Source organism: Callorhinus ursinus, unplaced genomic scaffold (assembly GCF_003265705.2).
Source record: "Callorhinus ursinus isolate GAN/ISIS: 27379988/994484 unplaced genomic scaffold, GSC_fseal_2.0 scaffold77, whole genome shotgun sequence".
In the NCBI taxonomy this organism is placed as follows: domain Eukaryota; kingdom Metazoa; phylum Chordata; class Mammalia; order Carnivora; family Otariidae; genus Callorhinus; species Callorhinus ursinus.
Window position 1 is genome coordinate 4133460 of NW_027397139.1, and position 26224 is coordinate 4159683.

Below are 26224 nucleotides of genomic sequence, written 5' to 3' on the forward strand. Positions count from 1 at the left end.
AGATGGCATCCTCGTTTTACTTTTGGAATTGATAGTAAGTCGGTGAGAAGGAAAAGCCCTGTTTGGAGGGCGTCCAAGGCCCGGGCTCTGGTTCCGGCCCCAGGCAGTTACATCCCACTGGGAGTTCCCCCGACCCCCGCCCTGCAGGCAGGTGCGCCCACAGGACATGGGGTCCTCAGCAGGGCTGTGAAGGATCCCGCGTGGTGCTGCAGCTCTGTCCGAGAGGCACCCCTACCCCCCCGTGGCCTCTCTCCCGATGGACACGGTGTGAGCCCCAGCCAAGGGACAATGACAGGGACAATTATGGGCTCATGCTGTGTGTGAGGTGCTGTGTAGGCACTGGACTCCCCGTTTCTCCCAAAACTGTCACTTTGCATCTTTATTGCTTTTTTCCCTGATTACAAAGCAAACGTGCTTTTAGAAATGCAGCATTAGGCCTGTAAATACTTCAGTTTCTCTCTCTGAAGCAGGGTCTCTCCCCAGCCCTGCGGACATCAGGGTGTCCCAGGTGCTGGGGGGTGCTGAGCAGCCTCCTTGGTCCCCACCCACTCGGTGCAAGCAGTGCCCCCAGTGTGACAATCACAGTTGCCCCGAGTCATCGCCAGGGGTCCCTGGCAGGCAGCACCGCCCCCTGCTGGGAAGGACTGTCTAAGGATGAGCGTCTTCTAAAAACAAAACTATAACAATGTTACACATTAAAAAAATCTCAACATCCATAAATGCATTGTGCATGTTTCTCTGAGTACCTCTCATACACATTCAGACCTCTATTTGGGGGGCAGGTGGAGAAGTCTGTAACCTGCCGAGTCAACTCCTCCCCCAGGAACCTGACCTGGAGGATTTAGAACCCTGTCTCTTGGCTTCCCCAACCCCACAAGTCGCGAATCTCTGCTGTCCCTGCGCTCTGTTTGCTAGCTGGCCGGTTCCTTCCTGGCCTCGGGTCTTTCTGAGAATACCTTGCACAGAAGGCCCAGTTCTTGATCAGCCCGGGGCTGCCAGAGCACGGTCGCCCTGCAGACCACGGTCACCAATTTCCCAGTGCGGACACCCACTTTCTTGCTGCTCGGCCATCGAGCAAACGTCACATGCTTCAGTGCTCTGGTCGCGGCACGACCCCACGCTGGTATGAATTCTTGTGTTGGCGGAGATCAGGCCCATCTGTGTCTGCCACAAAGGGCAGTAGGCTCAGAGCCTGCCGGTCTAAGTGTCCCCCCACCAACGCATCTCAGACTCCACCAGAGAGGCAGACAGCTGGCTAGATGGTCAACTTCTCTTTAATGAAAACAAGAACAAAGCCAAACAAAAGTCTGGGTTGCACAGTCATGACCTGAGGCAAGGACCCCCCACCTCCCATGCTCCCCTGGGCCGTCCCCAGGGACACCCCTCTGGGGAGACAAGAGACCCGGAACTGGAGCCGGGGGCCTGGTCCCCTTGCGGGGGACACTAGATGCTCTGCAGCATGTGGAGAGCGTGGACAAGGTGCAGCCGGGCAGCCGGGGCAGAGCCGAGACTCTGCAGGGCGCCGGGGGGGTAGGAGGTGCTGGGCTGGCCGCGTTCCCAGACTGTGAACTGCAACTCCTCGCCCCGGCCACTCAGCAGCAGGTGAGTCTGGTCGTCACTGCAGCTGATCTGCCAGGGGGTGAGGAGCCGGGGTCAGGGAGAGGGGGCCCCCCGTGCCCTCCCCACAGCGCTCCAGGGGGTAGGACAAATGGACCGAGGCTGACAGCCCCCTGACCTGGGTCTCAGCGCTGCCGCACCCCCAGGAGCTCAGGGAGCAGGGGCCGAGGGCTCTACTGTACCAACGAGGCAATGGGGCTCAGATGGGGACTCCCCTTTCCAGGGCCACCCCGTGAGACCCCCCACCCTGAATCCTGCGACCTGGGAAAACCAGCTTCCCAGCGGATGTCCTCTCTAGCTGAGACCCAGCTCAGGGCAAGCATGCTAGCCACATTCTAGTCTGAACAGAGAGGGAGGTTTTACTGTAACACAAAATAGTAATTTTTTAAACTAACAACGGAAGTATTGTACAGGACTGCCTCTGAAGTCTGTTTCAGGACTGGCTGTGATTTGTCAGCCATCACCGGGACTGCTCAGGGAAGCCTCAATCTAGAAATGATTTTCCACTGAGATAACTTGGGCGGCTGCGAGGTGCAACCCCATGAGGATGGCCCGAAATTACATTTTGCCGGCACATAAAGACATTTTTGATTTTGCAGTCTTTGTACTTAGGAGTCAACATCCCACCCCCACCGAAGCCAACTGTTCCTGGCCGCCCCCCCCCACAGCAGGTGCTCCCAGCGTGCCCCCCGAGGACGAGGGCACATCAAGCGCTCACCTGCACCGTCCCGTCGCTGAAGAGCGGGAGCGAAGCCCGCGCGGACGCCAGGACGCGCAGCAGGCAGAGGCTGGGGGCTGCCGGCGGGGTGGGCGTGGGCCGGGCCCCCTCCTGTACACAGACCCAGCCCCGCGGGTCTCAGGGCCGGGGGCGTCCACACCTGCCCGGCCCGGCCCGGCCCCACCCGGCCCTTACCTCTCGCAGCCGCTGCTGAATACAGCGGGCAAAGAGCCGGAGGACGGCCAGCTTGGCATCCAGTGGGCTGGGCACGTCCCTTGGGGTGAAGGTTTCCAGCTTCCCCCGGGCAGGCACGTAGGACACTTAGCTGGGGGTGCGGCACAGGGTGGTGCCCGCTGTCACGGCCTCTATCCTGGGCACTCGAGGCCCGAGGACGCCTTCCCGCCGGCCACGCCCCCTTGGAGGGGAGTTTGGAGACCAGCTCCGCACTGACCCACCTCTCTCCGTACCCCCGGCCCCCTGGAGCCGTGTCCATACTGATCCCGGCCGGCCCCCAGACCGCTCCCTCCGCCACCGTCCCATCTGGCCTAGCGGCTACTCCGACCTTCCTGCCGGCAACGGGAGTCCAGATGCCAGCGTCCTGGCGTCCCTCCGAGGCCACCACCCCAGGCCACGGCCACTCCCTGCCCGACTAGTCCAGCCACCTCCCTGCAGGCTCCCTGAGGCTCCCTGCCAGCCAGGTCACGTTGAACGTGTGACTCGGACCCACCCTTCCTGACCCGACCCCCACAGTGGCCGTCAAGGCCCGTGTCCTCACGCCCCTCCGTTCCTCACACCCAACGGCTGCATCCCACCTCAGGAGGCTTTGCACATGCTGATGCCTATGCCTCAGACGCTGTTCCTGCTGGGTTCCTTCTCATCCTTTGTGTCTTGCCTGAATGTCACTTCTTCAGAAGCCCCTCCACAACCCTAACCCTCCACCCCCCGAGTCGGTCACCTCACCCACTTCGTTTCTTCAGAAAATTGCCTCCCGGAGTCACCTTGGTTACTTGTGCAGCATTGTCCCCCCTCCAGCAGGCAGGGAGTCCCCACGGGCGCGCACAGTAGGCGCTATTTTAATAAATACTTGAGGAATGATTGAAGAAAGGTGGGGGGTGGACAGGAGCCCATGACTTACTCCCCCGGGGGGCGCAGGGCCATGTGCGTGCCGTCCCGAAGCAGGACACCACTGCCCCCATCCGACAGCTGATAGCCGAAAGCCATCCTTGCTGGAATAATGCACCCACTTGGGGGCCCAGAGAACGGGCCGCTGCTCTCCCGGGGGGTCCTGTGTGGCTGGGCACAAAAATGAAGTGAATTGAGCAAGGGGTCTCCAGGGGTGGGGGCTGGGGGAGGAACAGTGGAGACACAGAAGATGTAGAGCAAAGTCCGGGGGTGGGGGCAGAAAACCAAGTCTTGCCTTGCGGGGGCGGGGGGACGCCAAGGGGCTGGGGGGCACCCGCCGCCTCTTGAGAGGAGCCCTTCTGAACCGTGTGTAACACCCGGACTCTACAGGCTTTGCTGGATTGCATTAAGAAAAAGTGTGCGTTAAAAACAAATCAATCAATGGCCTCGGGAATCCTGGATCAGACCCTGGCAGAGATAAAAGGGCATTAGTGAAAAAACGGGCTATCCAGTGGCCCCGGGAAGCTGGGGGAGCGGCAGGCAGAACTCTCCCGGCTGCCTCCCCTGTAAATCTCAAAGTATCTTTTGCTGTTTCTTTAAGACATCTCAGTGAGTAAGAGTTGGCTCCAACTGATGGAAGTCTTAACGTCCAGGGTCCTTCTGCGCTACAGAAGCAGAAGAATAAGAAGAACCCCACTGAGTCCTTTGAGAAAGAGAACGCTCCCGGGACAGTGACCCAGGAGGGGCAGGCGTGGGGGGCAGGGGGTTCCAGGACCCTGGGGTGTGCAGGATGGGCATCTCCGTGCCCTGGAGCCTCCCTCAGCTCTGTCCCCCAGGGGAGCCCCAGAAATGCCCGGGGGGCCCTGGGCAGAGCAGGGCACTTTTCCTGGGATGTTAAGGGACAGGTGGCCCCTGTGGGCCTGGCTGGGTTCCTACCTGGGAGGCCAGGGTCCAGGCAGAGCTGCAGGTTTCTGATGGCCACCTCGACCTCCTGCCTCTGGCCCCCCGGGGGCCCTGGGGAGACAGATCTCTGTAGGGACAGGCCTGTCTGTCCCCCCACCACGAGGGGCCCCTCCCACCCAGCCCTGCTCCAAACTACCAAACCTGGGAACATCTTATTTTAAACCCGGAAGGATTCCAGCCATCTGTCCCATTTCACAGGTGGGAAAGTTAAAGCCGGGAGAGGGGCCACGACCCTGGCAAGGCCCACTCGTTGCCCCCACCTCCCTACCCTCACTCCCCACCAGCAGCCGGGGCCTAGGACGGAGGGTCCGCTCACCCGTCCGGTCACTCCTGAGGGTCCCTTGGGTGAGAAGGTGGACGGGGACCTCGGGGTGGGGAGCGCCTCTATCCAACAGGGAGGCCTGGGGAAGAAGCAGCAGTGGTGAGGGGAGGGAGGCCCTGGCCCCCAGGAGAGGCCTGAGGTGGCTGAGGGGCTCCATCCTCTTGGCTCTGAAGACCACGCCCCCGGACTTCTCCCTCTGCCGGGTCTTGCTGTGAGAACGCATTCCGCGTGCCTCCGCGAGTCCCTGCCCCGAGGCCTCACCTCACGGCCACGCTCCATGGAGTCAGGATCTGAAGCCTCTTCTCCTGGACCCGAGGCCTCGCTGGGAGTGAAGGGGCCTGAGGGAAGCACAGGGAGTTTCGGGGGGCGGGGCCTGGCCCCATGCAGCAGGATGGCATCTGCCACCCCGCGTCCACCCCTGCCACAGGTGGGAGGTTGCCGAGCAGGTGCGAAGCAGGACAGGTGTGTGAGATGCGGGCCGGCCAGGCAGGTGGGGGCAGGGGAGGGGTGGGCAGGTGCGCTACTCACAGGGCGGCCGGCACTGGGTCAGCAGCAGCCGGCCCACCTTCCGGAAGAGCCTGCCCAGAGGCTGGGGCATGGTGAAGATGGGTGGGCCGTAGCACGAGTGGGCCGGCAGCCGGTCTGGAGTGAAACCCTTCGGAGCGGGGCAGCGGGGGTCAGCACGCGGCGCGGGCCGCCCGGCTCCTGGGCCTCGGCCCCCCAGGGCGGGCCCCACCCGTGGAACAGCACACACCTGTGTGAAGAAGTCATCCTGCAGCAGGAGGTCCAGGCTGGGCCGCTCCGCCGGGTTGGGCGCCAGCAGACGGGCGATGAGGCGGCGTGCGTTGGGTGACAGGTGGGCAGGCTCAGGGTAGCGGCCATCTCGGATGTTCTGGTACATCTCCGACAGGGGAGCCACCATGAAGGGAGGGGTACCGGTCAGCACTGTGTACCTGACCCGGGGGGTGGGGGCGGCAGGAACCTGAGTGTCTGCTTGCACCTGTCCCGCATGTACCTCATAACTGTATATACCCAGATCTTCCTGTGTATCCACCACCTGCACACACCTGTCCACACCTCTGTGCACACTCAAACCTGCCTTCCCTCGCACGTACATGCCCCATATGCCCTGTTCATACCTGCACACTCGCATGATGGCAGGCAGGTGCGCCCCACCTGCCCCACACCTGCACACACCTGTCCACATCGGTCCTAGGCATGCTCACACCCGCCTGTCCCCCATTCAACCTCCCCTCTGGAGGCTTACACCTGTCCTTACCTGTCTGTGCATGCTTCCACCTGCCCACACCTGGCCCTACCCGGGCCCTCCTGCCCCTCTTCCCCAGGCCCGGGGCTCCCCACGACCCACTCACATGATGCAGCCAAGAGCCCAGATGTCTGACTGGCAGGAGTGCCCATTCCTGGAGATGACCTCTGGGGCCAGAAAGTTTGGGGTCCCACAGAGCACTCTGGGAGGGGATAATGGTGGGCTCAGGAAGGCCGGGGCCCACCTGCCAAACTGGTCCCACTTGTGCCTCCCCTGAGGCACCGTTCAGAGCCCCTCACTTACCTGTGGCAGTGGCCCCCTGGCCCCACCCTCGCAGCCAGCCCCAGGTCTCCAATCTTTATCACCATGTTCTTGTTCAGGAAGAAGTTACCTGCCAGAGGGGTCGGGCCGCGGGCTATGAGGGCAGAAGCCACAGCCTGGCCCCCCGCCCCCGCCCCCAGACTGCCCTTCTCCGCGCTCACTGGGCTTCAGGTCGCGGTGCACGATCCGCCGCTGGTGCAGGTAGCGCAGGCCGCTGACCAGGCCCCGCAGGTAATAGCGCACCTCAGGCTCTGTCAGAGTCCGCCGCGCCTCCAGGACGTGGGCCAGTGACTGCAGGTGCCCGCAAGTGGCCGCGGCAGCACCGAGCACACAAAGGCGGACACAGGTAAGCTCGGATGAACCCAAAGAGGAATAGAGGAGTGCAGACTGGCCCAGATGGCCCAGGGAAGTGTGAAAAGGGCCAGGGGATCAGAGATGAACCCAGCGCGGGTACATGCTGGGCACAGGTGACCCCAGGTGTGCTCAGGAGGCCTAAGGCGGGCTTGATGGGGTAAAGCGGTCCCCCATGGCCACAGATGGAGATGAGATGGGCCGGATGAATGAACTGGGCACAAGTAGACCCAAGTGAGTCAAGAGCCAAGGTGGGCACAGGTGCGTAAGGATGAGCACAGATGGGCCTGGTGCGGACACAGGCGGAGACATAGAGGTGGACACAGATGAGCACAGCGGACGGGCGGGGGCGGGGGGGGGCTCCCTCTCCACCCAGCCCCCGGGGCACCTGGCGGCTGCAGTACTCCAGCACCATGTACACGTGCTCCCGGTCAGCAAAGTGTCCATGGAGCGCTACGATATTGCGGTGTTTCAGGCGGCTGTGCAGGGCGATCTCGCGTTCCACCTGCAGGCGTGGCCCCATATGTCCACGCCCCGTGGTACTCAGGCCCAGGGGCATAACCCCACCCCCCCAGGGCAGGGCTCTCTCTGGGGACCCCCTGCGAAGTGTGGGGGCCCCCCGGGCCACGGAAGGTCTGGCCTACCTTACCGCGGGAGCGCAGTCGCCCGGCCCCGCCCTCAGCACGAGGCACCACCTTGAGGGCGAACACGGCACTGGTGGACATGTCCACCAGCTTGTAGCAGCGACTGAAGGCACCCTGCAGTGGAGCGGGACGCACCCGCTCAGCGGCTACGTGGGCACAGGTGTGCAGATAGGTAGCCAGGCCTCTTCATATCACATACACACACAGATGCAGGAGATGCATGGACACGCAGCTCACACCCGCAGACGCAACCACAGGAACACAGAGGAAAACGCAGGGACACGTACACAGACGTATCCACCTCTGGATACATCCAGCCCCCGGACCACAGTGCAGTAAGTACGTGGACACACGACACACCCAGACACGGAAAGCGCACAGACATGGAAAGTGCAGAGATGGTTCAGATACGGACCTGGAGACAGCACGACAGAGTTTCTACAAAGGCCGGATACCTGTAACACGTCCACACTCTTGGACGCACAACCCATGGGCACAGCACAAGGCGCCAAAGACCGGCTCCCGGCGCACAAAGCACACTGGGCGACGGGTACAGCACAGACCCGGGCGCCCAACCCAGCCAGCCGACACCAGACCCCAAACTCGCGCCGACACACGGCGCACGCGGAAGTCAAGCCTGGGGGCTCGAGATCGCGCGCGCACACCCCTCCCCGCCCCGCCCCGCCCGGACCCCCGCGCGGCCCGAGACCCTCCCGCGGACTCGCGGAGCCGGGGTCCGAACCTTGCCGATCAGCTTCCCGCGCCTGTAGACGCGCCCGGAGCTCGGATCGCGCAGGAAGGCGGAGACCGGCGGGCACCAAGTGCGCCGCCGCCGCGGCCCGGGTTCCATCTCGCCGGGGGCCCGGCGGGCGCTCGGCGCGGGCACTGGCGCAGCCTCCGCGGGACCACCTCTGGGGGCTGCGCGGCGCTGGGGTGCCTCTTATAGGCCGAGGGGGGAGGGGCGGGGAGGGGAGGGGCGGAGCCCGGCGCTGGGGGCGTGGCCAGGCGCCGGAGGGGCAAGTGTGCGCCGAGGAAGGGCGGCGGGCGTGGGCGTGTGGGGACACCCGACTGGCAGGAGTTCCAGTGACAGCCGAGCCCGCGCCCCGCGCGCCAGCCCTGCGCCAAGTCGGCGCTTCCAATCCCGCGCCTCCCGCCCAGCCGTGAGGTGTCGACGTGCCCATTTCCCCGAGCGGGAAACCGAGGTCAGAAAATTGTCTCATTCTCTCAGAGGCCTCCGAGGGAGAGGCGAGTGGGAGTGGGGGCCTGACAGGGTTCTCGTGGCACTGGGGAGCCGTGGCCGGATCCAGAGGGCAGAGAAAGAAGCCCGGTATCTCTCGGGCTGGGGCTGCTTGGGAAGGGAGTGAGTCCTGGCGCCGGGACCCAGGAGGGGCAGAGCTGGGGGTTGGGGGTATCATATATGCAGGTCACTGGGCAGCGAGAAGGAGCAGAATCTGGGGACCGAAGGGCAGAGGCGGGTGTGTGACTCCTGGCCTGGGCAGCCAAGGAGAGGTGGTGGATGAAAGGACCGGTGGGCAGTCTTAGACCCTCCTGGGAGCCATAGCTCAGACTCAGTTCCAGGCTCCTTCCTTGTGTTCTCTCATGTCACCCTGACATCAATCCTGGATGTCACAGGAACTGGCCTCGTCCCCATTGTACAGGTGAGCACACTGAGGCCCGGGGAAGCTGTGGCTTCCGCAGCCAGGAAGGGTCAGTGCTGGATTTGAATGCAGGCAGCTTTCTCTGGATGCCACGGTATTAATCCCCAAATGTTACATAACACGAGGAATGGGGAGGGATTAGCAGGGCTCCCTGTGGCTGGAATCAGGCCTTGGAATTTTCCAGAGACCAGATTTCGGAATCTGGCTAGGTCATGCTGCCAGGGACGGGAAACACCTTCTGAATGGTCACATGTCCAGCTGATGTGTCAAGCAGGGGCACGCGGGGCAGGGGGGCCTCTCAGGGTGCCCCAGGGCAGGGCCCAGAGCAAGACTCCGGGACCTTTGTGGGGGACCGGCCTCAACACCAGGGCCAAGGATTGCAGGCCACCGTTGGGGGCCAGCTGGCTGCAGCCGTGGAGCCCGAGTTCCCTGCTAATGGGAACCAAGAGCATCGTGACAGAAGGTGGGTGGCTGGGGGGCCATGGGTCTGGGCCATCACGTCACTGTCACCCTGGGCTCTGCTGGCTCTCAGTCACACCCCTCCTCTGCGTGTTAACTCAGGCATCTGTTGAGCACCTACATATCAGCATGTGGAACCTGCACAGGGCCCTGCACGCCCAGGACAGATACACTTGGCCCTCATGGAATGACTGCTAGGAGATCACCCGACTGAACCACGGCCGTGAGTCAGGACGGCCTTCAGAGGCGAACGTGTATAAGCCAGGCCCCTGGCGGGCAGCAGCTTCTCCTTGGGTGCTGTTCTCAGCCCCATTTTATTTTTATTTTTATTTTTTTTTAAGATTTTATTTATTTGACAGAGAGAGAGAGACAGCGAGAGAGGGAACACAAGCAGGGGGAGTGGCAGAGGGAGAAGCAGGCTCCCTGCCGAGCAGGGAGCCCGATGTGGGGCTCGATCCCAGGACCCTGAGATCATGACCTGAGCCGAAGGCAGTCGCTTAACCAACTGAGCCACCCAGGCGCCCCTCAGCCCCATTTTACAGATGAGAAAACCAAGACTCAGGACGGCAAATGCAAGCCCGAGATTGCTGGACTGCAAGTGGCCGAGTCCCACCCGGAGTCTAGAGCCGCTGCCTGCACCCCCATACCATCCCCCTGGGCTTCTGCCCCGGGGGCCCTGGGAGCTCTGGCAGGGGCAGATGGCCGAGCTCACTGAACCCCTATAAGATCCTGGCCAGGAGCCTCACAGCCCACCTGTCCCTGTCACCTGCACAGACACCTGCTCTGCCCCCTCTCCCATTGTGTTTTCCCAGCTGAGCCTCTATCACAGGGCCAGGGACACCTCCCGTTCTCAGCCTGCCCCCTCAGCAAGGACCCTCTCCCCAACCACTCTAGAATGAAAAAAAAAATTACAATGAAACAAAAAACACAAATGTCTGTAGCAGCATAATTCACAACAGCCAAAAAGGGGCTGGACACACACCAAGTGTCCACTGACATATAATGGATATGTCACACGATGCGGTCCATCCCCACGCTGCAATACGATGCAGCCTTAGACAGGAAGGGACCCTGACGCCTGCCACGACTCGGAGGGACCCCCGAGGACACCGGGCTCAGTGAGAGGAGCCGGACCCAGAAGGACACATCCCACAGGACCCCACTCCCAGGAGGTTCCCCAGAGGAGTCCCGTGCACACAGACAGAGAGGAGAGGGTGGGAGCCGGGGCTGGGGCAGGGAGGGGGTGGGGACAGAGTCTCCGTGTGGGGAGATGGAACGTTCTGGAGACGGAGGGTGGGGGTGGCTGCAGGACCGAGTGAGCGGGCTTCATGCTGCGGAGCTGTGCGCTTAGAGACGGTTACGACGGTAAATTTCTGTTACGTTTGCCATAACAACAACAAGGAATGGAGACCGTGTTAGATTCCCCACCCTCCGCAGAAGAAATCACAGTGTTAGGAGTGCACTAATACCCACAAATTTACAGATGGGTAAACTGAGGCAGCGTGCCTGGCAAGCAAAGGACTGCAGCATTACAAAGGGGCTCAGCGGGCTGCCTGACCCTCCCATGCCGACCCCTGCCCAGGTTCCAGAGGCGGGGCTGGTCTTTCGGGGCCGGCACCTGGTCTGGCCACCCGCCGCTTCCGCCCAGAGCCCGCGTGCTCCAGGCTATAGTCTGTTCCTTCACTGACCTAACTCCCCAGACTCAGCACATTTCCTAGGAGAAATGCCGGGAAGCTTCGCTCCAACCACCTCCTGCAGGTAGAGGGGACGGCTGCCAAGACAGCCCCCGCGGTGAGACTCCTGGAGGCCTCCCTGGGGAGGTGTGAGCCCATGGGCATGTGGGTGGCACAGTCTGCCCCTTCCGGAAGGTGCCGGAGCCAGAGCATGAGGCTCTGGGTCCCTTTCCGGCCTCCTGGCCTTTGAAACGCCATGGACTCCCTCGTGCCCGCACTTGTGAGCAGTCACCCCACCTGGCAGCTCCCTGGGGGCGGCCGGGAGCGGAGCTGCTACCACACTCTGGAAGCCCCATGACTGCGGCCACGCGCTGTCTCCAGACTGGCTCAGCGGTGTGGGGGAGGCTAGACCCGGCTCCCCCCCCCCGGCCCCGCCCCATCCCAGGACCAAACTCTGTCCTTGCCTCTCCCAGCCTCATGCGCCTCGCTGGCTCCTTCTAGAAGCCGTGTCCTCTCCTGGGCTTCCAGACCCCGCTCTGCAGGCTTTCTCCCCCACCCTTCTTCCACATCTCTTCAGTTATCCTTTGCGGCTCCTCTTCCTTCTCCCAGTGCCTGCAGCTTGGGTCTGAGGTCCCTGTCCCCGTCTTCACTCCCTCTTGATGACACGGGGCAGGCCAGCAGGATGCCGAAGTGGGAGGCTTGTCTCTCCTCCCATATCTCCATCTGGGCTCTGCCAAACACAGAGCCTGAAGCAAGGGTTTGGTGCAGAGCAGGAGTGAGTGGCTGGGGAGGACGGGGCATAGGGCAGTGAGCCCTGGTGACCCGTGTGGGTCCCCAAGGAACTGGGTACAACATTCCTCAGGACCGTCTACCCAAGAGGAAGATGAGGGAAGCATCAACCGCCTGGCTAGATCAGGGGACACAGAGTGTTTGGGCCCTTGGAAGCTCACAGAACCAGGGGGGAGGCTGGGAGCTGGTTTCAGGGCCTGCTCTGGGACCCGGGGGCAGGAGGCTCAATCTCTTCCTATGAGCAAGAAGCCCTCCAGAACCAAATCATATTCAAACTAAAGCCTGCTGATTCACCCTCCATGGCCCTGCCACCCACCCACTCACTCACCCCAGTCCAGCCGCCCTGGCCTCTCTGCTGGTCCAAGATCCCATACCAAGCTCATCCCAAGGGCCTTTGCATATGTCCTTCTCTGCTCATGATGCTCCCCATCACCGAGTCTCCTCCCAGCGGCCCCTTCTCATCTTCGAGGGCCTAGGCAAGGGCCACCCTTGTCCAGGAGGCCACCTCCACCCCGCGATTCCCTCTGCGGTCCCTCACAACCTGAGATTATGTCATTTCCTTGCAGGTCTGCTGGTTTTCATCCCACCAGACTGGGCACACCACATGCGGACACGGGCCTGTGTTTGTCCCTGCTGTCTACTCCATAGGTGCTGACCTGCTGGGTGGCCTCATGCAAGTTCAGACCCTCCCCACACTCCCCACAGCCTGCCCACAGAAGGGGCATCCTCAGGGTCCAGAGTGGGTGCTTCTCCTCGGGGGGGAGGGGGACACCTATCCTGACATCCTCTCTCCAGCTGGATGCTGCTTCGACTTCTCTCCAGGGACACTGATTGACTCCAGCTGTGTGCACGGTGCTGCGTGAGCGTCAGACCCGGCCAGATTTCCACACGAATAATCTCCATTTCATCTGCTTGGGTCTATTTACCAATTATGAGAAAAGTAGCTCAATGTCATGGGAGATCCTGGATGAGATCCTGGAACAGAAAAGGGAAATTATCTAAAAACACACACATGGTGAAATCCATATACAATTTGGAGTTCGGTTAATAGTAATAGTAATTGCTAATATTATTCATTAGTAATAGCAATATGCCAACATCAGTTCCCGAGTGGTGACAAAAAAATATTTGTTTCCTAGGGCTATTGTAACAAATCACCACAAATTTGGTAGTTAAAAAAAAAAAATCACCATTTATCAACCTCACGTTGTGAAGTCAGAAGTCCTAAAACCCCGGCGTGGGCAGGGCTGGTCCCCCCTGGGTCCCCCGGGAGGCCCGGCTCCGGCCTTTCCCTGGCCCGCGGCCCCCCTCCATCCTCGCCGCCAGCCGCGCGGGGTCTGCCCATCGCTGGGACTCCCACCCTCTGCCTCCCCCTCGTGAGGACGCCGGGCCCCCCAGGAACCCAGGGTCACCCCCTCCTCGGGGGCCCTGACAAGGTCCCCTCTGCCACGTGAGGGGACACGTCCCAGGTCCCGGGACGAGGATCTGGACGTCTTGTCGGGGGGAGCGGATTATACCACTGATGACAAAGTGTAGACAGAAACTCTCTAACATCTTCGCAATTTTCTGTAAATCTAAAATTATTCCAAAATAAAAATTTTCTTTAAAAATCTGAATTAGAAGGTCATTACAGAAATTCACAGAGAACCTATAAGGCAGTAACTCGGTCACCCATAACCCTGCCCCAGGATCATCGTGGGCAACACAAGGGGTGTCCCTTTCCCCTTCCCGTCTGAATTTATGTAACATGCATCTTTTCCTCTCTATAAATGGCACCGTGTCATGCATAACTTTCTTGATGTTTCCACCTGACCGTGTGCCTGAGATGACCTGCCATGTTCAGCGAGCCTCCCGGGCTCCCGCCCCTCTCTGCCTCCAAGCCGACCCCCTCGCTCCCTCCGCCCCCCCACCAGCCGCACAGGCCCCCTGCCCCGCCCGGTCCTCACCTGGGCCTCCAGCCACCCGGCCTTTGCCTGTGCCCTCCCTCTGTCCCCCTGCTGAGAATGTCCTCTCCCTCACACCCTCTCCTGCCCCACTCCCTCCTCCTCCAGGTCCTGCCGGCAGGGATCCCAACCCAAGCAAGTCCTCCCCCCCCCACTCCCTCCAAGAAGGAACTCAGACTCCCATTCAGATGTGGGGGAGAAGCCGCCCAGGCTCTCTGGGTCCCGCTGCCCCTCAGTATCCCTATGAAGTGGGAGTGAGAATTCATCTCAGGGCAGCTGCGGGAAGCCAGGGTTCTGGGGCAGGAGTGGCAGGAGCCCCCCCCCCCGCCCGTCCAGGCTCCTCTGGAGGCTGAAACGTCCCGGGGACCATGTGGCCAGGCCTGAGGCATCACAGGAGGCCACAGGGACTTGGGGTTTGGGGGGGCAGGCAGAGGCCACAGGATCTGCTCGTGGGCATTTCCTGAGCCCCAAGGCTGCAAGACCACAGAGGTGGCAGGAGCCCAGCTGACCCGCATCCGCGGGGACCTGTGTCCGCTTGGCCTGATCCCCCCGGGCCCTGCCTCAGGGACGGCCCAGGCTAGAGCTCAGGGTAGGGGGCCGCACTGCCCCCCTGTCGGGGGTCTAAGCCAGGGCACGGGAGGGGTGGAGGGGCTGAGATGCCGCACACCTGCAGTCTATAACCCTCATAAGCACCCCTCCACCTGCACGAGGTATTTCGAGCTGAGCGCTTGGCCTCCTTCTCCGGGAATCTGCTGAGTCCAGCTGAGCTGTGGCCAGAGGACAGAGGACAGAGGACAGAGGCAGGAGGCTGGGGCCCGAGGGAACAGAGGTGGGGGCCCAGGACCCAGGACGCCCTATCTTCACGCATCCCCATCTGCCTCCACATGCTCCCTCTCCAAGGCGCTAGGCCCCCACGCAGGCCCCAGCACCTGCGGTGTCCCCTCCCTGCGGGACACAGTGCCTGCTGCATACCCTCCTGGCCGCTCGAGTGACTCCTGTATACACAGTGGGACACAGTGCCTGCTGTATGCCCTCCTGGCCGCTCGAGTGACTCCTGTATACACAGTGGGACACAGTGCCTGCTGTATGCACTCCTTGAAAGCCTCAGACTACTACATGCAGTCCCTGTAGGGTGCAGTATCTACCGAATACACTCCCTGCAGAGATAAGTGTCTGCTGAATACATGTCTATAGGACGCAGTGCTCTAGGCACTCTGCAGGGCACAGTGCCTGCTGTATGCACACCCTGCATAGCTCTTTGGATGGGGACTCAGGGAAGGAGGCACGTCTGAGGGAAGGAGACTGTCCACTTGGTGGAGCCCCTGAGCCAAGCCTGATTTATTTCTGATGCCCCTGCTCCTGCAGGACACAGTGCCTGCTGCATACCCTCCTGGCAGCGTGCAGTGACTCCTGTATACACAGCAGGCTGCAGCTACTACACAGTAGGTGCTCAGCAGAGGGTGCCTGCCCTTGCTGCCCCCACCCCCTCTCCTGCTACCCGTTCTCAGGCCCTGTCCAACGGGGATTAACCTCATCAAGGTCACTGACTGCCTCTGTCAATGCTGATTCCTCCCCCCCCCACTCTCCCTCTTCCCTGAAGCCCAACATCCCTAGGCCTCTAGGACCCCATGCCCCCCCTCCCCCTCCCCCATCCCAGGCCCCTGGTACACAGGCCCCAGTCTCCACTCCATCCATACTCATGCCCCGTGGTCTCACCCATGCCTCTAAACACCCCCATGTGTCAAGGGCACCCACCTGTCTCTCTCCAGCCAGACAAAGCCCCTGCTCTCCCAGCCTCTTCTTGCTGGCCCACAGACGTCTCACCCCAGACCCGTCCAGGAGCGACCTGTGCACGTGTCCTCCTATGCCTGCCCCCCCCCCCAGCCAATGGGCACCTCCCTTCCCAGCAGCTCAGGCCAAGCTCCCGCCTCACCTCTTCCCACCGCTGCCCCCCATGGAACTCCTACAGGCTCTGCTCCCCAACAGCTGAGAGCCGCCCAAGGCTCCTCAGCTCCACCTGAAATGCCAGCACAGGGGCTCTACCTACCCCGGGACCGGACGCTGCTGCCTCCTCGCTGCCTTCCTGGCCCCCACGGCAGCCAGGTGTGGCTTCTCCAAGACTAGAACACCCTCCCCCACCTCCGGGGCTCCCATCCCTTGACCCCCCTCTAACCTCATCTCCGCCCCCTGACCCACCCTGACCTCCCAACTGTCCCTTGTTCTCTTATTCTCGCTCAGGGGCTGTGCACAGGCTGTCTCCTCCGCCCACACTGCCCTCCTCCTTCTGGGAATTGCCTCTTCAGTAAGGGCCTTGCTGACTCCCAACCCCATCTGCAGTGGGCCTGGGCTATTGCCTCTGAGTGTCCCCATCGAAAGGTAGGACTCTGCACTCCCAGGGGGGTGCCTCCCTCAGCCTAGTTGGCTGGGTCGTTCACAGCTGCACCTGCACGTAGTAGGTGCTCAGTAAAGACTGCATGCAGAGATGGCATCGAGGCGACCTGCTCTGAGCTGCTCTGGGCTGGAAGGCAGCCAGAGCTGGACTGGTAACGCCCCTCCCCGTGGTCAGGGCTGGATACCCCACAGTGGGCTTCCAGGAGGAGGGGGCAATCAAGCTGAGCCTGGGCTTGCCTATGACCAGAGGGCAGTGCACTCATCGTCCCCTTGGTGTCTCCATCTCCTCAACCCACCCGTCAGGGACCATCATGGGCAAGAGCAAGGAGCCAGGGGAGGGGGTGAGCAGAGGGCACCTACTGCTTGCGGCATGAGCAGGGGGAGGGGGCCGGCGCAGAAGCCGAGCTGGGAAAGGGTGGGGTAGCGGGGATGCCTGGGGTAGCTTGGCCCTTGCCAGCCCTCAGAAAGAGCTGAGGTCCCCTTGGAAGTGTCTTGGTGAAGAACCCCACCGATCCCATTGCCTGGATGGGAAAACTAAAATCCTAGGGAGGGGGTCGCTGCCCCGCGGGGAAACGGATCTTCTGGACCCCGGTCTGGCTCTAAAGCCTCAGCTCACAGCCCGCGGCCAGGCAGGGAGGGCGGAAGGCAGGGTGGGGCACGTCCTTTGGTGACAGCAGTGCACGGGAATGCTCCTGGCAGGGCTGGAAGGGGACTCTCCGCCCCCCACGCCCGGCCTCTGGAGCTGAGCTTCTCCCAGGGCGTTGGGGCCCTGCTCCGGGGGTGGCCGGGACCTGGAGTGGGAACCCCAGGATTGCAACCCAGGCGAGCGGGCTTCCTCAGTAGGATGACCTTGAGGGAGGGTTAGGAGGGAGGACCAGGGGAGAGGGGTACTGACCGGGAAAGGGGACCCTCGGGGGGGGGGGGGGACGCGATCTGGGCGTCGGTGGAAAGGCGGCAGCGTCCCGGATTCCCGGAACCATGGCAGGGCCACCTCGGTTCTCGCACATTCCCTGGCCCTGAGCGCGGCGCCCGGAATAGCAGCCCCGGGGTGGGGGGTAGAGGCGGTCAGTTCCCGCACGGCTCCCCCGCCCTGGGCTTTCCAAGGTCGCCGGGAAATGTGCGCTGGAACACCAGGCCGCGGCTCCGGGGGCCCGGGGCCCGCGCGGGGCAGTCCCCTGCCGTAGACACGCGCCGAGGCGCGCAACGGCCGCGCGAGGGCGCACGGGGCTGGCGCCCCTGCGGACCCCGGCCTGGGCGCGCCCTGGGAGGCCGGGTGGGAGGGGCTGCCCCTGGCTCCCCCTCGCGCCTCCCCGCGGGCCCCGCCGCTTCCGCTCGTCCTGGGGCCGCCGGGGGAGCCAGGACGTGCCGCCGGGGCTCTACGTAGCCGGTAAGTCCCTCTTCCTATCCTCCCACTATCCCGGTCCCAGGGCCCGGTCCGGGTAGGGGCTGGCCAGGCAGCAGTCCCCAGGAGGGGAGAAAGCTCATTCCCACTTCCTCCTGGGGAAACTGAGGCCTAAGAGGTATGGCTTGCCCTGGGATCACACCTGCAGTCAGGAGTGCAGCCAGAACGAAGTGTGTCTTGCTCCTCCAGGAGGGGTCTCCCGGGGGAAGAAAGATGGTGCTTCTAGCCCCTCAGTTCCCGCCGTTTACACTCCGTCCCCTCAAGCTAGTGCTGAGTGTGTGTGGTGGGAGAGGGGGTGTCAGAAGGCCAAGCCCTCTCCCCCTATCTCAGCTCTCCAGCCAACTTCTTCCCAGGCCGGCCAGGGCTCTGGGCTCAGAGAGGGGCAGGGACACAGCTGGCTACACAGCCCTGGGCAGAGAAGGGGACCTGCCCAGTGGTCCCCAAGGCTCTCAGCACCTGGAGCCACCAGGGGCCCCAGCCCCTGATGCCCCAGGTGGGAATGTCAGAGCCAGTGCCTGAGAACCAGGGAAGCTGGGGCTCAAGAGGCCCCAGAGGGTCAGCTGGTACAGGACCGGTGTCCAGGACCTCGGGGCTGGACACCTCCAGCTTGTCCTTCACATCCTTCGGGCTCTGCTGACCACCAGGCAGCCTTGGCCGTGGCCCGAGAAAGGACTCACCAGGTGGCCACTTCCCTCCCCCTTTCTCCAGCAATGCCATGGTGTTGAGGAGGGTGTGGATGGCAAGTGTCTTCATCCTTCCCCTGACAGATGGGGAAAGTGAGGCCCGGGGAGGGAAAGTCTGCCCCCACCCCAATCCAGTCACCCCCAGATGCCTCCCTCTTTCCTGCATCAATCTCATCAGTGGCCTCTTTACCTCTGCAGGCCGCCCTCGGTGGGGCCCACACCCTCTGCACATGAGGTCAGGAGTCGGCGACGGGACTGGGGCCAGGTCACCCCCCCCTTGTTATCCCTCAATCCAGGGGCTCCCTGCTGCCTTGGGTCTGGGAGCTGAGGTGGTGCTGGAGGCCCAGGGGCAGGCCGGGGGCTTCTGCCAGGGACTCGGGCCCTGACCCAGCCCCCACCAGGCCGCACCTCTGCAAAGTCCCTCCTAGAGCCCTGGACTGAGTCCAGCTGGTCCCCATGGCACAGATGGGGAAACTGAGGCCCGGGAAAGTGGAGTGTCTGGCCCTCGGCCACACAGGAAGGTAGAAACAACAATGGTGGGGTGAGTGGTTACGGGGCCCCGACCCTGGAGACACCCTTGCACTATCCTGGAATGATTCCTTCCATAATCAGACACAGATTTAGCAGCGACTGTACATTATAAGACAACACACAGTCAATAATGATAAAAGCAGATAATTCTTTGAGCTCTCCCTCTCCACTGCCAGGCTCTGTGCCACTTGTCTTTCTTCCCTGATCCGATGGGCCCCTGAAACTTTCCTGTAACGGGGGCTCTGTTATTACCCCACTTTTCAGAGACAAGAACAGAGGCCCAGAGAGGTTAAATTACTGCCCCAAATCACACAGCCAATTGGGACAGAGCTGGGGTTCAGACCCTGGCCTCCTGGCACCCCCACTGCAGCGCCCTCCCTGCTCCCCCACACTTCGCCCCCTCCAGAACCTCCTTCTGCTGTGGACCCTCCTGAACTGTGGTTTAGGGGGCAGTGCTCAGGTAAGGGGGGACATGAGTCCAGGGAGCCAGTGGACTTAGGGACCTGGCCAGTAGTCTGGGGGCCACCAGGCTCCTCTCCAGGCTGATGGTGCCTCTCTCTCCCCAAGTAGGGTCCAGGTGAGTGGACCCCGTGGGGTTCCTGGAGTCGCTGTTCCAGCTCTTGTGGGCGGGGTCTCTCCGTGCGCAGCAGGCGCTGCTTCTGGTGAGCAGAAAGCTGGGGTTTGGCTGGGGGGGGGGGGGGGGGGTGAGAGGGGGGTGTCTGCCCCCCCTCTCCTGCCAGCCCGCCCCACTCCTGGCCGCACCTTCAGCCTGCCCACACAGGCTGTGCCTTTTAATCCCACTGATCCAACTGGAATGTGGGTGGGGCTGACCAGGCCAAAGGTGGAGGGGGGGCAGGCCAGCTCCGGAAAGAAGGTTACTGGGGGTCCTAACCACGCTCTGGCCATCTTGCTCCTTGTAGGTTTCCTGGGGGAGAGCCGTGCTGGGGAGACTCCCACGAGTACCACCTCTGCCATTTGCCGGTAAGTTCTGTCTACCTCCCAGACCCTTGGCTGGGCCTTGAAGACCTTCTGTTTCCCGGTCCAGGCCCCCAGATACCATTGCCACCCTCCCAGGTTCTCTGGGCTCCCCTGGGGCTCTCCCAGCCTCGGACCTATCTTTGTCCTCAGGACTGTCCCGTAGGGGCCATTCCCTTCCGAGATCTCCAGTGCGCCCTCTACAATGGCCACCCTGTCCTGGGCACCCAGAAGACTTACCAGTGGGTGCCTTTCTATGGTGGTGAGTAGCCCTCCCTCCTGTTGGTCCAGAAGAGGCAGGGAGAAGGGGTTGCTGAGAAAGCAAGAAGCCTGGAGGACTGACTGCAAGGAGGAGAGGACATTAGCACTGGGCCTTTGAAGGATGCATAGGAGTTGAAGTGACAGCGTGGGGGAGGGAGAGCAACGTTGTGATCTGTGAAACAGGAGCGGGGGGGGGGGGGCAGGGTCTGTCCTGCTCAGGGTTGACCACCAGGCTGAGGATTTACTTGGAGCTGTATGCAGAGGCCAAGAGTTCTCAAACTTAATCCCCGTAGCAGGAAATGTTGCCGCATTTAGCTGAAGGCAAGTTATATAACTGTGTGCCCACGGCGGCGCGCCTCCGGATTTAAAGGAAACAGGCAGCTTTAGACACTATAGTGGAAGCAGACACAGATATGGAGAACATTCCATCTGTCGACCTCATTGGGTTTTTTTGAGGGGGAGGGTTGGGGTTTTTTCCCCTAAGAATTAGAGGAAATTTGCCACGATCCCACCCCTGCAGAGGCCCACCAAGGGCTGGCTCAGGGGGGTGGGAGCCAGGAGGAGCAGGGATCAGGGCTACGTGGGCTTGTGCCTGCGATCAGACTTCCCATTCTGCCCCACTGCCAGGCAGAGGGGGAAACTGAGTCCTGGGGAGGGCCAGTGACATACCCAGGCTACGCAGAATTCGGTCAGCACTGAACGCTTTTTATTGGGCACATGCTGGGCCCAAGTGCTGCGTGACCTCTGCCCACGGCTGTACCCCAGAGCCTGGAACAGTGTTGGGAAAATAGTAGGTGCTCTGTGAGTGTTTGCGGAACTAAAGAATGAATGAAGAATGGGTAAGGATGTTAGCAATGGATAACGTGTAGGGACTCCCTAATGTGAGAGCTTAACCTGAATGAATGAAAGCATGCGCGCGTGCGTGTACGCAGGCCCAGGACAGTCCCCGGGAGCTGGGGGCAGAATGCTTAGGTTCCAGCCCTGGCTCTGCCTCAACCTCCATCTGTGGCTTTGGCTGAGTCTCCGGGCCTCATCTGCCTGAGGGGGAGGAGGCTGGAACTCGGACAGAGGTACTCCACTGGCCCTACAATTCCTCCCGCCCCCAGCGCCCAACCAGTGCGACCTCAACTGCCTGGCCGAGGGCCACTCCTTCTACCACAGCTTCGGCCGCGTCCTGGACGGCACCCCCTGCAGCCCGGGGACCCAGGGGCTCTGCGTGGCTGGCCGCTGCCTCGTAAGGCCTCGCGGGACCCCGCAAAGCCCGGCCGTCTCACACCCGGGGCCGGGACCTCAGACCCCATCCCTTCCAGTCCCAGGTCCCACTCTCTTCCCTAAGCCCCGCCCCCGCCTGTACCGCCCCCTCCCCAGGTCCCGCCCACCACTAGGTTCCACCGCAGCCTCTTCCCTCCAGAGCCCGCCCCTTTACTCGTGGGCCCCGCCCCCCCAGGACGGTCCCGCTCCCCCCAGGACGGTCCGGGGCAGGGGGCTGTCGGTGAAGCCGCGCCCGTCCTCCCCGCCCCTGTAGAGCGCCGGCTGTGACGGTTTGCTGGGCTCGGACGCCCGCGAAGACCACTGCGGCCGCTGCGGCGGCACCAACGAGTCATGCTTTTTGGTGCAGCGCGTGTTCCGAGACTCCGGTGACCGCCCTCTCCGTCCTCCCGGCTAACCCAGAGCGGGCCCTTTAACGAGCTTCGGGCCCGGAAGCGAAGTCGCGAGCTGATTGGGCAGTCTGTGGCCCAGCCCCCCTCGCTCTTCATTCTGATTGGTTATTGCCAGGTGGCCCAGCCCTTCTAGGAACAGTTGGGTTTCTAACTCTTTCCCTGCTGCACTTACTCGAAAATAATCCTCCTAACTCCAAAAGTTAACCGATCGTTTGGGGGTTACCAGGACCCCTGGTACCTCTTACCGCAGTATCTCATTTAATCCTCAAATCGTCCCTAAAATACCCTCCCACCTGCGCCTCAACACTCTCCTTTCCTCCTGTCCAGGTGCCTTCGCTGGGTACTGGAACGTGACCCTGATCCCCGAGGGTGCCAGACACATCCGTGTAGCCCACCGGAGCCGCAACCACCTGGGTATCGCGGGGTCCGAGGGGGGAGGTACCCTGCTGGCCGCCTGGGAGCAGCCGGGGAGCCTGAGGCCGGGGGAGGAGGACGCCAGGGTTGGGAGGCCGGACGGTCTCCCGTCCGGTCCCGGAGCCCGGGCTGACCTTTCCCTTGCAGCGCTGATAGGGGGCGACGGGCGCTACGTGCTCAACGGGAACTGGGCGGTCAGCCCACCCGGGACCTACGAGGTGGCGGGCACCCGTGTGGTCTACACCCGCGCTGCAGGGCCAGAGGAGTTGCTGAGCGCGGCTGGGCCCACGTCCCAAGACCTGCTCCTGCAGGTGCGGGCCAACTTCTGCGGGGGGCGGCTGGGCAGTGAGGCGGGGCTGGCAGATGTAGGGGATGGTTGGGCTACAGGAGCGGGGCGGGAGGCAGGGGTCGGAGAGGGAAAGCTGGGCCATCAGGTCCTGCGGCTCCCTAGGTGTGACACCCCTCCAGGTCCTCCTGCAGGAGCCCAACCCCGGCATCGAGTTCGAGTTCTGGCTCCCGCGGGAGCGCTACGGGCCCTTCCAGGCGCAGGCGCAGGCCCTGGGCTGGTCCCTGCGGCAGCAGCAGCCTCGGGAGGTAGAACCGGAGGCCCCCGACCTCCGCGCAGCCCCAGCTCCCAGCGCCCCTCGCGCCCCGACCCCGGCCCCAGGTGAGGCGGGCATGGCCGGGGTGGAGCAAGCAGGGAGGGGAGGCCTGTGCCCCTAACTGTGCCGCCCCCGCAGAGCCCTGCAGACGCTGCCCCGACACCCGAGGCCGCGCTCCCCGGCTGCTGTACTACTGCCGGAGCGACTTCGGTGAGAGACTCTGAACCCAGCCCTTACCTGGCTCCTAACTGACCCGAGCCTGACCCTCCGCTGCGGCCTTTACCTCAGACTCCTTGACCTGACTCCAACTGGACTCCTTCTGACCCTTTGTCCTAATCTGACCTTCGACCTCTCATTGATCCCTGACCTCACCTGACCCCAGCCCCTCCCCCCCACCCCCAGTCCCCAGGGACCTCCAGTGCCCCATCTGACCCCAGTCCCTTTCTCCGGCAATGGGGTGAGTGCGGGTGGGTGCCCGGGGTGGAGTGTCCAGCCAGCCTCCACGCGGTCCTGCCTGCAGTGTTCAGGGCCCGAGTGCTGAGCCGCCTGCACCAGGCCGAGGAGACGCGCTATGAGGTTCAAGTGCAGCTCATCTACAAGAACCGCTCGCCGCTGCGGGCCCTCGAGTACGTGTGGGCACCGGGTCGCTGCCCCTGCCCCCGACTGGACCTCCACCGCGAGTACCTGCTGGCTGCCCAGCGCCTCATCAGCCCGGATGGCACTCAAGACCGACTACTGCTGCCCCACATGGGCTATGCCCGGGCCTGGAGCCCCGCCGAGGAGAGCCGTGTGCGCCTGGCCGCCCGCCACTGCCCTGTCTGAGCCCTTCGACAAGGCCCTTGCCACATGCAGCAAGAAAGATATGCCGGACGAGGCTCAAACTCAGCATATTTCCCCTCTTGCCCTGGCTTCCAGCGAGCTTAGAAATATCTCCCGTCCACAGCTATGTGACTTCCCATCACACGTGCTTAGACGGCCCTGCACATGGTCAGATCCACTGCCGTGACCAGGAGCCAGTGGTGAGGACGCACTGAATAGACCCGAACTCATTTCCTCTCTCACTCTGGCTGCCAGGAAACTCGTAGATATTTTACACTTTGAAACTTTGTGTCTGCTTTTATTCCCTTTGCCTCACGCTCACTTTCTTAGAGACACTGTCACAAACAAGCAAGGCCCAAAGGAAGACATTGTAATGTATCCGTTTCCCCTCTTGCCCTTGCTACCAGGAAGCTCATTGCTGTTTAACGACCTGATACCATGTGCTCTCTCTTCTCACGGACACACATAGGCTGCATGTATTCAAAGACGCTCTAACAAACAGGCACGCCCCCAGAAGACACGCCTAACCAGATACTGTAATGTACACACTTCCCCTCTTTGCCTGGCTACCAGTAAGTCCAGAGATAATCTGGAGAGCCTCAGCAATTCTGGCTGGTTTCTTTCTTTCGTTCCTTCCCTCTTTCTCTCTTTCTTAAAGTTTTTATTTATTTATTTATTTTTAAAGTATTTATTTATTTATTTGACAGAGAGAGACACAGCAAGAGAGGGAACACAAGCAGGGGGAGTGGGTGAGGGAGAAGCAGGCCTCCCGCCAAGCAGGGAGCCCGATGCGTGGCTCAATCCCAGGACCCCGGGATCATGACCTGAGCCGAAGGCAGATGTTTAACGACTGAGCCACCCAGGCGCCCCTTAAAGTTTTTATTTTTTTAAGTAGCCTCTACACCCATTGTGGGGTCCGAACCCACAACCCGGAGATCAAGAGTCGCACACTCCACGGACTGAGCCAGCCAGGCACCCCTGGCTGGGTTTCTTTCAGGCAACACTGCTCTCCATCCATTGTTTATTCCTATGTAACTTTTACAAGCACTTTTTAAAAACAAGGGCACCCGAGTTAAGCATACTGGGCCGCAGAGATCCCAGGATGTGCTGGTACTTGGACTCGCATTCATGCTGTCACAGTGTGTGCACCCCAGCCCTCCTCCTTCTCCTGGTCCAGTGCACCCTCCCATGCCCCCTTGGGGGCCACACTTTCCTGGCATGCCATCCAGGGCCACTCCCCAGCAGAGGAGGCTGGTCGCAGCTCTCAGCCTGTCCCCTACCCTCTGGAGATCTGCTACTCATATATTCTGGAGCCTCGGTCATGTGTGATTTGGGGGTACCTGGTGGGTGTCATTCAGCAAACCTCTTCGGGGCTCCCTGGAAGAGCCACCCTTTTACCTTCCCTCCCTGATGGGATGGCTCCTGCTGTCATTTGGTACCATCCATGGTTGTGCTTTTCTCTAGGACAAGGGATGCTCAGCTGGGGGGTCTCAGGTTCAGCCGCCTGACCTCCTTGCAGGTGACCCACGGGCAGACCCTGCCCCTCCCTGGCCTCAGTTTCCCCATCTGCGGGGCCCCTTTCAGCCCCTCGCAGCTCTGAGCATGGGAACCACGCTCCTCGGACTCGGCCCCAGTCCCTCCGCCCCCAGCCTCTCCGTCCAGGCCTAGCCCTGTCCTCCGCCACGAGTGCTGAACGTGGGGCATCCCTCCAGTCCTTCCGCGGAAAATGGGGCACAGTTCTGGAGGAGGCGTGGGGCCTTGGCACCCCCTGGTGGCAGGATGGGAAAGGAAGGGATTCAAGGCCCCTGGAGTTGCCTGCAGCCCCCAGGGGCCCCATGCCCGTGCCCCTCGCTGGCGCCCACTTCTCTCCTGGATGCTTGCCACCTCCTTCCGCACGCCAGCCTCCATACACGGCACCCACGCCCAGGGCCCCTCCGTGCTTGTCAGTCCTGCCAGCACCTCTTAGCCCACGGGTGCCCCCTCTGCCTCCCTGCTGTCATGTGGGGTATGTCGGGGAGTGGGGGTCCATGGGGTGGCCCTGTCCCGGGCCACCAGCTTCCAAACCAGCTGGCCCGGCCGGCGAGGAGACACCAGCGTGGGGCACACTCTGGTGGACGGGATGGCAGTGGCCCCACGAGCAGGGACCCCATCTCTTCACTGCCCCCTCCTCTGCACGGCAACATTGTTTCCAGGGACCATTGTGTAACAACCACAGGGGACATGCCCTTGATTTCCGGATTTGCTCTTTAGCTTTATTTTTTTTTAGAGATTTTATTTATTTGACGGAGAGAGACACAGCGAGAGAGGGAACACAAGCAGGGGGAGTGGGAGAGGAAGAAGCAGGCTTCCCGCGGAACAGGGAGCCCGATGCGGGGCTCGATCCCAGGACCCTGGGATCATGACCTGGGCCGAAGGCAGACGCTTAAGGACTGAGCCACCCGGGTGCCCCCGCTCTTTAGCTTTAAAACGAACACTTGAACAATTAAAAGAAGACGTTGCAATTCTAAAGACGTTCAAGTCCGGCCCAGGGATGAAAACTACAGGTGGTCGCATAGAGTGACAGGAGCGGGCTGCCCGAGCTGTCTCCCTCCCTACTGTCACTGGCTCTCAGTTCTTATTAGTTACCGTGTCCCCTCGG

The 26224-nt window shown here is 62.0% G+C and overlaps 2 protein-coding genes across 14 annotated transcripts; one reads left to right on the plus strand and one right to left on the minus strand.

Annotated features, from left to right (window-relative positions):
- Positions 1–1256: 1256 nt before the first annotated feature.
- Positions 1257–8223, minus strand: PLK5 (polo like kinase 5 (inactive)). 5 transcript variants are annotated; one of them, XM_073887337.1, is made up of 15 exons: positions 8068–8223; positions 7326–7439; positions 7070–7186; positions 6492–6621; positions 6313–6400; positions 6116–6211; positions 5497–5695; positions 5271–5397; positions 5004–5080; positions 4737–4821; positions 4394–4471; positions 3471–3628; positions 2531–2660; positions 2336–2446; positions 1257–1629 (listed from the first exon to the last, which is right to left on the minus strand). In XM_073887337.1, exons 1-15 carry the CDS (start codon positions 8173–8175, stop codon positions 1616–1618), a joined length of 1632 nt encoding a protein of 543 aa, XP_073743438.1. In that variant the 5' UTR covers positions 8176–8223; the 3' UTR covers positions 1257–1615. The 5 variants fall into 5 exon arrangements, with proteins under 5 accessions (XP_073743438.1, XP_073743436.1, XP_025716974.1 ...); XM_073887335.1 differs by having other exon boundaries at positions 3471–3853; XM_025861189.2 differs by lacking the exon at positions 2531–2660.
- A 7882-nt stretch (positions 8224–16105) lies between these two features.
- Positions 16106–25844, plus strand: ADAMTSL5 (ADAMTS like 5). Of its 9 annotated transcripts, none has more exons than XR_012376622.1 (13): positions 16946–17625; positions 18522–18844; positions 19119–19314; positions 19425–19516; positions 19775–19835; positions 19983–20091; positions 21197–21324; positions 21616–21727; positions 22079–22476; positions 22634–22832; positions 22906–22977; positions 23288–23786; positions 24294–25844. XR_012376622.1 is itself a non-coding variant. In XM_025861291.2 (13 exons), the coding sequence occupies exons 2-13, from the start codon at positions 18780–18782 to the stop codon at positions 23587–23589; spliced, it is 1587 nt and encodes a 528-aa protein (XP_025717076.1). In that variant the 5' UTR covers positions 16948–17625; positions 18522–18779; the 3' UTR covers positions 23590–23870. The 9 variants fall into 9 exon arrangements, 8 of the variants coding, with proteins under 8 accessions (XP_073743446.1, XP_073743448.1, XP_073743445.1 ...); XM_025861291.2 differs by lacking the exon at positions 24294–25844 and having other exon boundaries at positions 16948–17625; positions 22079–22165; positions 22313–22476; positions 23288–23870; XM_073887345.1 differs by lacking the exons at positions 16946–17625; positions 24294–25844 and adding an exon at positions 16106–16223 and having other exon boundaries at positions 23288–23870.
- Positions 25845–26224: the final 380 nt, after the last annotated feature.